A 12453-nucleotide genomic window follows, 5' to 3' on the forward strand; every position below is an offset into this window, starting at 1 on the left:
CGCCTGACCCATTTTCTCGTCACAATATGTGCCATCGAGTGTAGAAAAATAGCACACAAGGGGGATGTACGAGGGTTGCTGCTGGAGAAATGATATCAAAAATTCTAATTTTAAACACACACACACACACCATCTGTCCCAATTATCTACATGTGAATTATTTATTGCACGTAGAGTGAATCACGCACTTTGCACGCGAGAATGAATAAAAAGTTTTATGAATAAGAAATTTTTTTCAAAGCCAAAATAGGGGTTAACAACCCTTTATGGAAAATTCTCCCATTCATGGATAATTTTTTTGGGATATAAAGTTGGAAAATAAATAGAAATTTTCTCTTAATTATTAAAAGTACATTCATCCCACTTTTTTAGAGACTTTAGAGTGTAATAAAATCACCCAGAGTAATTTTTTATACCTCGATAGGAATTTTCATGTGAGTATTTTAAACCACTATTGATTTTAATTTACCTTTTTTTGTTGGCTATAAATAAATCCCAAATAATTAAAAATTAACTTTAATATTCAATTAAAAAAAATACATCAAAAATCATTTAAATCCAATTAATTTCTTAATTTAGCCACCTCCTGAATCTGACTCTGATTGATTTTTTTGTTGCTATTTTTTTTTTATCGAAACATTGTACGAGCTTGGATTAAGAGCTTTTTTTGGGTAGTTGATAAAAACACGATGGTGAAGTGAAATTTAATTCTGTACAGAATCATGATTTCATATCGGGCCACGGCAGGGGGGGAGGGTGGCAAGTGGGTGGCAGAAAGGCCGATATTTTGTACGAGAGAACATCACAAAATGGTGTTGATCGTAAACGGGAACTTTATTCCTCCTGTACGAGGTGTTTTGGGGTGTCCCTTTTCAGCTTTTAGCGCTTCCACGTGAGTGCTTTTGTGTCACTCTGTTGTGGTAGCACCCACCCATTGAGCTCAACCCTCCCGCGCGCTTTCTCCGCACTAAAGTGCAAAGTACAAGCACTGAAGCTGCCATGAATGTCTGCACACTTTTTGACCGGGGGGAGCTTCATTAATATTTAACACCCACCACGGATCCTCCAGAGCACTATAGAATAAACCAGCACAAAAGCAGGGAGCTTTTGAGATGGGGTGGGTGGGTGTAGGTCGAGGAGAAGCATGAAAAAGCCTCTAAATAAACACTTGCGAGCTTTTGCAGGAAAAGCTTTCTGGGAGATGGGGGGCAAACACATTCCAAAATATCTCGTTTGGAATTCTTTTCGCCCAATCGATCGGATTGATAAGGAAGAGCAAAAGTTTTGGTGGACTGTGAGTGGCTTCATTTTATCATTCAGCAATTCTTGGAATTTGTCTCCGCAAAAACCCTCCTTTTACAATCACCGAAGAATTTGTCCAAATAAACAATCTCTCTTCGCAACTCTCTCACTAAAAGGTTTATTTGGCAGACGAAAATTGAAGAGCTGACATCTCCAGAACTTTTTTCCATGTCTCCTCATCATGTTTTTCTTTCCTTTTCACATTTGAAGAAGGAAAATCTCTTCCACAAATCTTGCTTCCTCATGATAAAAATTGCAATTTTATAGTACATTGTACGCGAGAGACCAGCATCGGGAAAGCAATTTGAGGAAAACTACGGGAGAAAAGTTTCTGAAAAAGTGTTGAAAATTTAAAAGAGAAAAATTTGAAACAAAGTTTCCAATAGATTATTATACAAGATAAAAACTCAAATTAAAACTATTCAGGATTAAACGATAAACTTCCAATATAATGTGATGTACAATTGCAGAACATTTTTAATTCATAACAGTGGGATCATTGCTTTGTAACCTTACATGTTGCAGAATTTTCTTTAATGATATTTAGGATGGAAAGCTCTAATTGAATGAAGATTTTTAAAGATTGTTTATTGAAAGGAAATTTTTTGAATGCGGTCATGGCTGAATAATAAAAAAAAAAGCTTTAGTTTCTCACAGTCATGACGTTTCGGTATTTATTTCAATACATCACCATCTTCATCAGGCTATAAAAATGTTTAGTATTTTTTTTGGTTAAAATTAAGAAAAAAAAGAGAAAAAAAGACATGAAAAATTATCCTCACCGTACTCCGAATAATTCCTACCTACGTTTTAATCAAAGTTTTAGTAAAACTAAAAATTAATTTTCTTTTTTCTCTAATTTTATTTCTTCCTCACGAGTTTCCAATATTTAATTTCCTTTAAAAATACCTTCGTATCAAATATAAAAAAATAAATAAATAAAATGAAATCATGAGAATGTCGAAGAGATATCCTCTTGATTGGTGAAAGGAACATTTTCACAGCAAACGTGAAAATAAATTTGCTGCATTTTCACTGTGGAAAAGGCAACAAGACCACAATGCACACACGTATTTTCCTCACATAGGAATTTTATAGGTGCAGTCAATTGGCTGAATGGGGGAGAAAATGTAGCAAAATTGGGGGAGAAGGTGGAAAAGCTGGGAAAGCTGCAGTGTCTGGAGTGTAGCCAAGAAAGAAGGAGAGATATCGTTGAAATTCAAGAGGATAACGTTAGTTTAGGTGAATTTATTTACCCCTTTTGCCTCTGGCGGGAATTGAGAAATTAGAGCAGTTAAGTTTCCCAAACATAAATATTTGGATTTTCCAAACTCTTGCTTTTTGGGGAGGAAAATCTTCTCTCATGGTGTGGCAAATTTTTGCATGATACTACTTGGACTGTGTGTTGGTTAACAAATTGAAAAAAAAATGTGAGTTAAAAGCCCCCTGACTAATACTCTTCTCGTCGTTAGTAATTTATGAATGGTACTTTGACTGGGTGGCTTTCGGACAAAATTATCAATTAATTGATTCGATGTCCCACGGTGTTGCCTCCACCAATCTTTGCTTCTTTTATTTTTTTGTTGATAAATAGCCCATTGATTGTAAAATCCCGCTGAGGTATAAAAAGGCACGTTCGTTACTCTGGCGGGTAGTTTTTGTGTGGCGAGTGGTGTATTTGAAAATTGCTGTGAAGTGGTATAAATCATGGGATATCGTTTGGTGTGCGTAGCCCTCCTGGCTCTCGCTGTTGGGCAGGTACACCCTGTGGAGGAGGATATCTGGGGTGGCAGGTAGGGCGTTAAGTTGTCTTATGCATCCACAATAGTTAACAAATTAAATTTAAATCTAATCACTAAGGAATGTTCAACGAGCAAATATGAATCAATACACGGACTACGTTTTGACCTACATGGCACCAATATTCCGGAACTCTGGACTCGTTCCCATGGGTCTGCCACCTACATCAATTGGCTGGGAAGCTGTAAGTGGGTGATTCGAGTGTTCTTCATTGTGTAATGTGAAACCATATCATTTCAAAGCTCCTGATTAATTGTCATCATTCCTTCTACTTCAACTTTTGGATTGTTCTAGAAAATTCTTCACTCTAAAAAATACCTCAATTCACGCCAAGAAAAAATGTACTGGTAAGCTGACCAAGCTTACGAGAGCTGTGTTTCTTTCAGTGTACCAATTTTGTGAGAGCAAACTATAACGCAAATTAATTTAAATACGCGCAAAGTCGGGAGAAGTTGAAAAGTCATCCCCCAAAAAATCTTTAAAACGCCATATCTCGGGAACGGCTCCATAGAATTTCGAGTTTGAGCTATCGTTGGAAAGGTCTTAACCTCAACTATAATATATTAAAATATGAAGTAAATCGATAATGGCATTTTCGAAAAATTCGAGTTCGAAATTTTCGAAAACTTTGTTTTTGACTTTAGCGCCTCTCACGGTCATTTCTCGAACTTGCAATGTTCTAGACATTTGTAGGGATTCACGAAACCTTTCATTTGCACTTGAGTTGATCAAAATCGGACTTGTAGAAACCGAGATATGACATGCCAACTTTGGAAGGCTATATCTCGAGAACGGAGACATAGATTTTCTTCATTTTTGGCATGGAGCTAGATAATATGGTCAGCTATAACATATCAAAAAATGAAGCAAATCGATAATGGAGTTTTCGAGATATTCATCGAAAACTCATCGAAAATTTTGTTTTTGATTTTTGGCCCCCTAGCGGTCACTTTTGAAACTTCAGATGTTCTAGAGAGTTGTAGGGTTTGTTGAGATCTTTCATTTGACCTCGGGTTGATCAAAATCGGTCAAGCCGTTTTCGAGTAATGGTCGATTTTCGATGAAAAATTGTGGCGGCCATATTGACTAAACGGCTTGACCGATTTTCGAAAATGAGGTATCGTTGGAAAGCTCTTGATGTCCCCTACAACATATAAAAATTTCAGATTTTTAGCTATTACAGGGGCTGAGATATAGCGAAAACAAAATTTTGAGGTTATCCAAAATGGCGGACGCGGGGGTGGGGGGTAAAATTTGACATCATAATCGGATGTCTTCCAGTCGATATTTAAACTTTGCCGTTTACCGCAAGTCTCTATCTATTACCGTTCTCTTGCAATTTAGCTCTGAACTCCGGACGGACGGCCGGCCGGAAAAAACTTATTTTTGGCGCATACGTTTTTTGAAATGTGGGGACCCTAATTCGTGCTCATCCCAAGTTTGAGCCCGATCTGACGACTTTCGATTTTGCTCGGTACACAAAAGCTGTGTCTGAAAGAAACACAGCTAAAAACTATCAAGAAGTTCCTCCGTCACAGAAGACATTCCAAAAAAGTTTGTCATGTAGAAAAAGCAATTCTTTGTGATCCATTCCGATAAGAACTCTAAGTCTGGTTAATGCTTGATAACGAGAAGCGATAGAGAGTTCTGCTATATACCTTTTCATTATTCCCTCTGATTGTAATCGATTGTTTCATTAAGATTATTCGTGCGCAGTTTGTGGGAGGAATTTCGGGATCAAATTTCAGGTGTGGCAAGACAAAGAGATAACGAAAGGAGTTTTCAGACAAAGAAGAGAACAAAAAAAAAGCTTTAAACGCAGCTGGTACGGAATCCGCACCACCGCACAGTGAATAAAATTACGTTGGGGATTCTTAAGTGATTTTTACAGCGAATATGTTTTTGAATTGTATTTCTCGGGAGCTTTAGCGGAGCTTTGGGGAATATTATTGAACTTGTACGATATACTATGTATGTAGGTAATCAATACCGGATATATGTACATATTTTAGCTTTGTGAGCAATTTGCAAAATACATTTCTTAGTACATCAAATGCAGGAATATTAGTTTTCAAATGCACAAAACTAATTTTAAATCATGACCATTCTTTTTAAAGAATTGACAGAATTTCCTTTCGTATAAATATTACTACGAAATGGAAAACAATTTAGAAGCTTTTGATCCTTTTGCGAAGCTATCTCTTTTGTTCTTTGTGCAATTTTCCCTCAAACAAAAAAGCACCACCAACAATGTGAGAATCACACACACAGAGTTTTGGATTTGTCCAAGAGATGACGAAGATATTGAAGTGAGAAACGAGGCGACATGTAAATACCAGGCATTGCAATCCTCTTTGGTCAACCATTGTTTCCCATAGAATTTCCAGTTTGTTTTGCGGGAGCATCATTTCCGCATTTGGGAGGAAATTAGTTGGTGTTCCACTTCGTGGCCAACACCAAGTATTGTAATCGTCGGAAAAACCGACCACCTCAGATCGGGCTCAAACTTGGTATGAGCACGTTTTAGACATCCCACATTACGAAAATGGTGGTGGAAAATTTTTGATCCGGCCGGCCTGCCGGCCGGCCTGCCGGCCTGCCGGCCGGTCGCCTAAACTTTGCCTTATAACTTTCGAACGGCAAGAGATAGAGACTTCCGGTTTGAAGTTTTCTATAGAAATGTGGGTGTAAAATTTCATTTTTTCGCATTTTCAAAATCCAAGATGGCCGCCGTCCGCCATTTTGAAATACTGTCAACCACTTCCCTTACAGCTAGAGGTCTGAAATTTTAGTATGTTGTAGAGCTCAGTGAGACGTTTTCATCGACTATTCATACTTGAAAATCGGTCAAGCGGTTTAGCAAATATGGCGGCCTAAAGCAAAAAGTGTTTTTTCAATATAACTCGAGAACGGCTTGACCGATTTTGATCATCTTGGTATCAAATGAAAGGTTTCAAGAAGCCCTACAACTGTCTAGAACATTCCAAGTTCCAAAAACATCCGCAAGAGGCGCTAAAATCAAAAACAAAAATTGCCTAACTTTAAGGGGCAATATCTCCGAACATCTGTTATAGATTTCCTTTAAATTTTGATATGTTGTAGCCTGACTCAATATCTTTCACCAGTCCGAAAATGAAGAAATTCTATGTCGCCGTTTAGAAGATATCGCAGTTTGAAAAATTCTTGAATTTGAAAAGTTCTAAGAGCCATATCTCCTTAACTGCTTGTCCGATTTTGCTCAACTTGGTATCAAATTAAAGGTTTTGCAAAACTCTACAACTTTCTAGAACATCAGAAACCTCTAGAACTATTCCTTCAGGATAAAAAATGCCAAAAACTGTTTTGGTGAAACAAAAATCCGCCATTTTGTGTTCTAGTGGTGACCTTGAAATGTATCGAAACATATGTCAGATTATAGCTTATTTCAATAGCTTTCCATAACTAGTCAAGAAATTTCTGTAGGCCTTATAGAACCAGAGATATAACCATTTTTTTGCATCAAATTACTGAAGTTCACAAAAATGTACACAGAAGCTGTGCTTCTTTTAAGAAAGAATCACAGCTAAAAATCACCTTTGCCTACTAATACTGCTCACAAATAGTATTACAACGCATAAACAAACTTCTATACGTTGTGGGACACCAACTCTTATAACTGGACGCGTTATGATTGACTTTCCATTGCAATCACACCTCAAGCAAAACAATCCTGATACTGATGCACTCAAAATCGATTCAACGACAATGTTGTTTATCCCATATCCATATCCCGGTCCCTTTGGAAGTTCATAAAAGCAAATCATGGATGTTTCTCTTGTTGGTGTCTAGCAACCAATTTGGATAACATACGGAGGTATCATTGACTTGTTCAATGGTCTCCTACTGGACATCGAGGACGTTCGTCGGGCGGACGATTGCTTCTTGTCGTACAACCGTCAGCTTCTAAGGATGGAAATAGCATCGCGTCTCACGAGGATGCCGGTGAGTTTGCCAAGAGGAAGCACAACTGAGGAGTATGGTGCTGAATTTAAATATTAGTTGGTATACCACAATCGTGGCATACCAAGTATTGTAATCGTCGGAAAAACCGACCACCTCGGATCGGGCTCAAACTTGGTATGAGCACGTTTTGCACATCCCACATTACGAAAATGGTGGTGGAAAATTTTTGATCCGGCCGGCCGGCCTGCCGGCCGGTGCGCCATACTTTGCCTTATAAGTCGAGAACGGTAAAAGATAGAGACCTCCGGTTTGAAGTTTTCTTTAGAAATGTGAGTGTAAATTTTCTTTTTTTCGAATTTTCGAAATCCAAGATGGCCGCCATCCGCCATTTTGGAATATTGTCAACCACTTTCCTTATAGTTAGAGGTCTGAAATTTTAGTATGTTGTAGGGCTCAGTGAGACGTTTTCATCAACAATTCATACTTGACAATCGGTCAAGCCGTTTAGCAAATATGGCGGTCTAAAGCAAAAAGCGTTTTTTCGATATAACTTGAGAACGGCTTGACCGATTTTGCTCATCTTGGTATCAAATTAAAGGTTTTAAGAAGCTCTACAACTATCTAGAACATTCCAAGTTCTAAAAATGTCTGCAAGAGGCGCTAAATACAAAAACAAAAATGGCCTAACTTTAAGGGGCAATATCTTCGAACCCCGATCATAGATTTCTTTTAAATTTTGATATGTTATAGCCTGACTCAATATCTTTCACCAGCCCGAAAATGAAGAAAATCTATGTCGCCGTTTAGAAGATATAGCCATTTGAAAAATTCTTGAATTTGAAAATTTCTAAGAGCCATATCTCTTGAACGGCTTGTCCGATTCGGCTCAACTTGGTATCAAATTAAAGGTTATGCAAAACTCTACAACTTTCTAGAACATCAAAAACCTCTAGAACCATTCCTTGAGGACAAAAAGTGCAAAAAACTGTTTTGGTAGAACAAAAATCCGCCATTTTGTGTTCTGGAGGTGACCTTGAAATGTATCGAAATATATGTCAGATTATAGCTTATTTCAATACCTTTCCAGAACTAGTCAAGAAATTTCTGTAGGTTTTATAGAACTTCAGATATGAGCATTTTAATCTGTCAAATTGTTAAATTTTACAAAAAATCGACTTTGCCTACTAATCTACTCAGAAATTAAATTACAACGCATAGACTGACCCATCCGCGTTGTGGTATACCAACTTTAATAACTGGACGCGTTATGATTGACTTTCATTTGCAGTATCACTACGACTATGAGACACGTGTGATGGGCCTGGGGATTTTCCGGGGTTGGGTTGAGGGGCACATGGAGGACATGGTGATTCGCTTGGACCTCCTTCTCGATATGTTTGACTTCTTCCTCTTCTTGCAAGGCTTCCGTGTCACATCAATTGGTGATATTCACGTGCGCGTCCGTGGGAATATTCTCACCGACTGGCTGGCCAATTTAACCATTGATATTGTCATCTTCTTCTTCGAGAATACCATTGTAAACTTTGTCTCCAACACACTCCATGTTTTCCTTCAGGAGGCTATTGATGAAGTCAATGCAAGTCGCGTTCGTTTTTCGGACGTCAGTGCGGCTCTCACGGAGTCTCTGCACACTTCCGACCCAACCCCTCTGGCCAAGTACAGTGACCACGTAATCAGCCTGTTCCAGAAGTACACGAACGTGTGAGCAATGAAAATTGCGGAAAAACTGCATTTGACATGCAGATAAAATGCAAAAAAGTGCAAGAAGAAAATTTAGAAATTAAGTGTGCAACTATCTTTAGTTTTTATTCCATTTTGTACGTATTTAAAATTATGAAATAATTAAGTTTTAATTGTATTATCTAATACTAGACAGTACCTGATTGTACGTAAGCATGTGGATAAATTTTATTAAAGTAATTAATTAACAGCATAGTCTTGCATAATTTTATTTAAATTGTTGCGATGGAGTTTCGGAAGCTTTTGCATAAAGCTTTTCTCTTTCCTATTTATCATGAGACAAACCGGAAAAGTCTCTAAAAATTGATAATTTCTTTCTCTGCAACTTTCTCTTGGAGAACTTTTCTCTATCATTACGAGAAAATGCAATTTTCCAATTTTTCTTTAACACTTGTTGAAAATACAAAGAAAAATTGTCAAAGGGGGCTTTTCCTAATTTTTTTCTAAAATTATTTCCAATCCTTGTAGAAAATTAAAGTTTGGAAAGATTTTCAATGCAGAAAATTAAGGGTAAAAGTGAAAATTTCTTGTAGAAACTTTAGGACTTTTCTTTATAAATTAAGTAGATGAAAAGACGGTGGAAGGCAGTGAATTAATTGCACAATTTAATCACTACACGACAAAGTTCTGCAATAGAGTTTAACTTGAAATTGGGTATAAATAGTGGAGGGAAATTCATATTTCCATTTTAAGCATTTTAGAGTTCCATCGAACTTTACCACTGATTCATCAAACATCCAACTTTGATAGAGTTTCAGCTCGACAATCATTCACTTGACCTATCTCAAAGTCTCTCACTATCCCTCAAAACTACTCCCTTTTTGCCCACAATCCCCCCAGCCACCCACTTGATTTACCAATATCGGAATATCCCGAAGCTATGGGGTTATAATATAGACTGAAAATAGATCTTTCTGGTAAAAGGAAAACCCTGCAATTCATCAATTTGAAGCACATAGAAATTTACAATCGATTTTCATTGAAATGAATTAATTTCTCCCTTTTTTTTTTAATTCATTACTAAATTATTTTCTCAAATAAAAATTCAATTTGGGAAATTACTTTTTTATAAATTTTTTTTAACGCACCATTAAATACATGGAGAAATTTGCAACCATGTGTCCCATTTGGGTAATTAACAAAATTTATATTTTTCAATTAAAAAAAGAAAGAAAAACAATATGCGCAATTTAAATTAAATAAAAAAAAACAATTTAAAATTAAACATTAATTAACAACAAAATCTATATTGAAATTCACAAAATGGCCATGAATCGACAGTCAATTTTCGCACTCATTGAGCTTTTGAATTTAATGGGGCCAAAAACCGGAAAGCTCTCGAAATGGACATTAAATTAATGGGCATGTGTATGGCCCATCATTAGTAATACAATATTATATACGAGGACCATACACTTTGGAATATTTTGCAATACATTTTGTGCTTTCACAAAAGATATTTCGCTATGTACATCCACACAGATATAAAATTCAATAAATTAGTCCCAAATTTCGAGTAGTTTTCCCTCCATTCCACAAATCTTTCATATCCGGCCGCGACAGAAGCTCTCTGCGTGAGATTTCCAAAGCGACAGACACACTCATAATGGATCATCGGGGATGTATTGAGGCGTGTTAAATTTTATCATTAATTCAGCAATAATTAAATGTTGCTATTTTCCCCTCCGCGATGTGTTCTACTGAGCAGAAGGCAATCAATAAAGTGGCTTAATCTCCTTCATGTCTCTCACGGTATATAGCAAAAACAATACAAGGGAGGGATGTAAGCCCCATTTACGGGGTACAGCGGGGGTGGTGCGCGATGGTGTATATCGTTAAATGTAAGTAAAAGCTCGCTCTACCTACAAGTTCTTGCGGTGAGATATTTGATAAGAAATCCAGGTTTGTTCTCAAAATCACGGGAATAAATTAGGCATCATCTAAATAAATGAGGAATTTCTGTTCTTTCGCTAGAGGTTTTACCTGTTGATAATGAATGGGAGGAAGGTATTTTAATTTGTTAGAAAATTACCGAGAAACGGATGAATTGCTTTTGGTATGAATTCCACTAACTGAGCCCAATTTATTTGGGAATCTGCAGAGAATTGTTTCTTTGTGAATGAATTGCAATCAGTGTGAAATTGGTGGAATTTTTTAGGAAAACTTAAGAACTTTTCAAATTAGGATTTGAAAATCTTTGAATTTTAATCGTTGGCTGAATTGTGGTTAAAATTTCTAACGTTTGACGTATCATTAGGGGAGAGCGGGGTTAAAAAAGTCACTAAAGGGTTTAGAAAAAGCTCAAAATATAATATTTCCCAAACAGATAAAGCGAAATGAATAGCTCAATTCTTTAGGATATTTCTTTCCCTACAACTCTTTCTCAGATCATTTTGTTCTATCTAGCTACGAAATATGATATTTTCGACTTTTTCCAAACCCTTAAGTGACTTTATTAGCCCCGCCCTCCCCTAAAGGAATATTCTAGTTAATTTTTCCTTTTTAAACTTAAATTATATTTTTAAACGGAATAATTCGATTTATTTTTTTCCATTTGTTGTCTAACGTTTGACATTAAACCTTTTCTTAAAATGATTGATTTAAGAAATTCATAATTTGTATCATTTCCTTTCTCTTTCCTTAAGAATATTAGAATTTCTATTCTGACTAATCGTTAAAAAAAAATGTTTATAATTTACATAATTCTAATTCTAACTTTATATTTATAATGTTTGAAAAAAAATCTTAAGAGGGGTCTCTTGTGAGAGCTGGTGAAATTAAATATTTTTATTTTTCTTAAGGTTTTTCTTAAACTTGATTTTCAAATGTTGGTCACATTTGAAGACTTATTATTGAAGAATAAGAAAATCACTTTCCGCCATCTTAGGTGCGACGCCATCTTGAGATTTTCTTCAAAACACAAAGGTAGGTTTTTCTCAGAATCTACTGGATGGATTTTGATGAGGTAAAAAGCAAATGTAAGAGGAAACACCAATGCAGATTTTGATGTAGCGGAATTTTGAATTTGCTTTCTAGGGCTGAGAAAAGTGGAAAAATGTGACTTTTGTTCAGATATTTTTGACGTTTTTCCACTTTTCTCAGCTCCAGAATGGAAATTCAAAATTCTAATACATCAAAATCTGCATTGGTGTTTCCTCTTTCATTTGCTTTTTACCCCATCAAAATCCATCCAGTAGATCCTGAGAAAAACCTACCTTTGTGTTTTAGAGCGGTTTTGTGGAAAAGTCGGAAAATCTCAAGATGGCGTCACACCTAAGATGGCGAAAAGTGATTTTCTTACACTTCAATAATCAGGCTACAAATGTATCCAACATCGGAAAATTAATTTTAAGAAAAACCCCAAGAAAAACAAAACATTAAAAGTGTGTCAAATCCATGTGGTTTTTCCGACGTTTTTTTATAAATAATTTTCTTTCCGGGTTTTTCGTCGGCAGTTGAAATTCCTTACCCAAAGAAACACAGAATCTTCCCAGAGCTTTCGGCCCCGCTCGGAGCCTTCTTCAGTGGCTAGCATAGAAAGGGGCGCTTTTTATTAAGGAAAACTTTACAATGGAAAATAATTTTCACTCACTCGATAGCGGGGAATTACTTCCCAATCTTCGGGTGCGTCAATACATAACTCTGGTA

The 12453-nt window shown here is 36.4% G+C and overlaps 2 protein-coding genes across 2 annotated transcripts in view; one reads left to right on the plus strand and one right to left on the minus strand.

The window, feature by feature from the left end:
- LOC129789885 (neuronal acetylcholine receptor subunit alpha-7-like) overlaps nt 1–12453 on the minus strand; it is a 69522-nt gene that overhangs the window by 37522 nt on the left and 19547 nt on the right. The window lies entirely within an intron of this gene.
- Nucleotides 2952–9000, plus strand: LOC129789940 (uncharacterized). The gene is made up of 4 exons (XM_055827074.1): nt 2952–3095; nt 3163–3286; nt 6931–7083; nt 8333–9000. Exons 1-4 carry the CDS (start codon nt 3010–3012, stop codon nt 8768–8770), a joined length of 801 nt encoding a protein of 266 aa, XP_055683049.1. The 5' UTR covers nt 2952–3009; the 3' UTR covers nt 8771–9000.

This window comes from Lutzomyia longipalpis, chromosome 2 (genome assembly GCF_024334085.1).
Source record: "Lutzomyia longipalpis isolate SR_M1_2022 chromosome 2, ASM2433408v1".
NCBI lineage: Eukaryota > Metazoa > Arthropoda > Insecta > Diptera > Psychodidae > Lutzomyia > Lutzomyia longipalpis.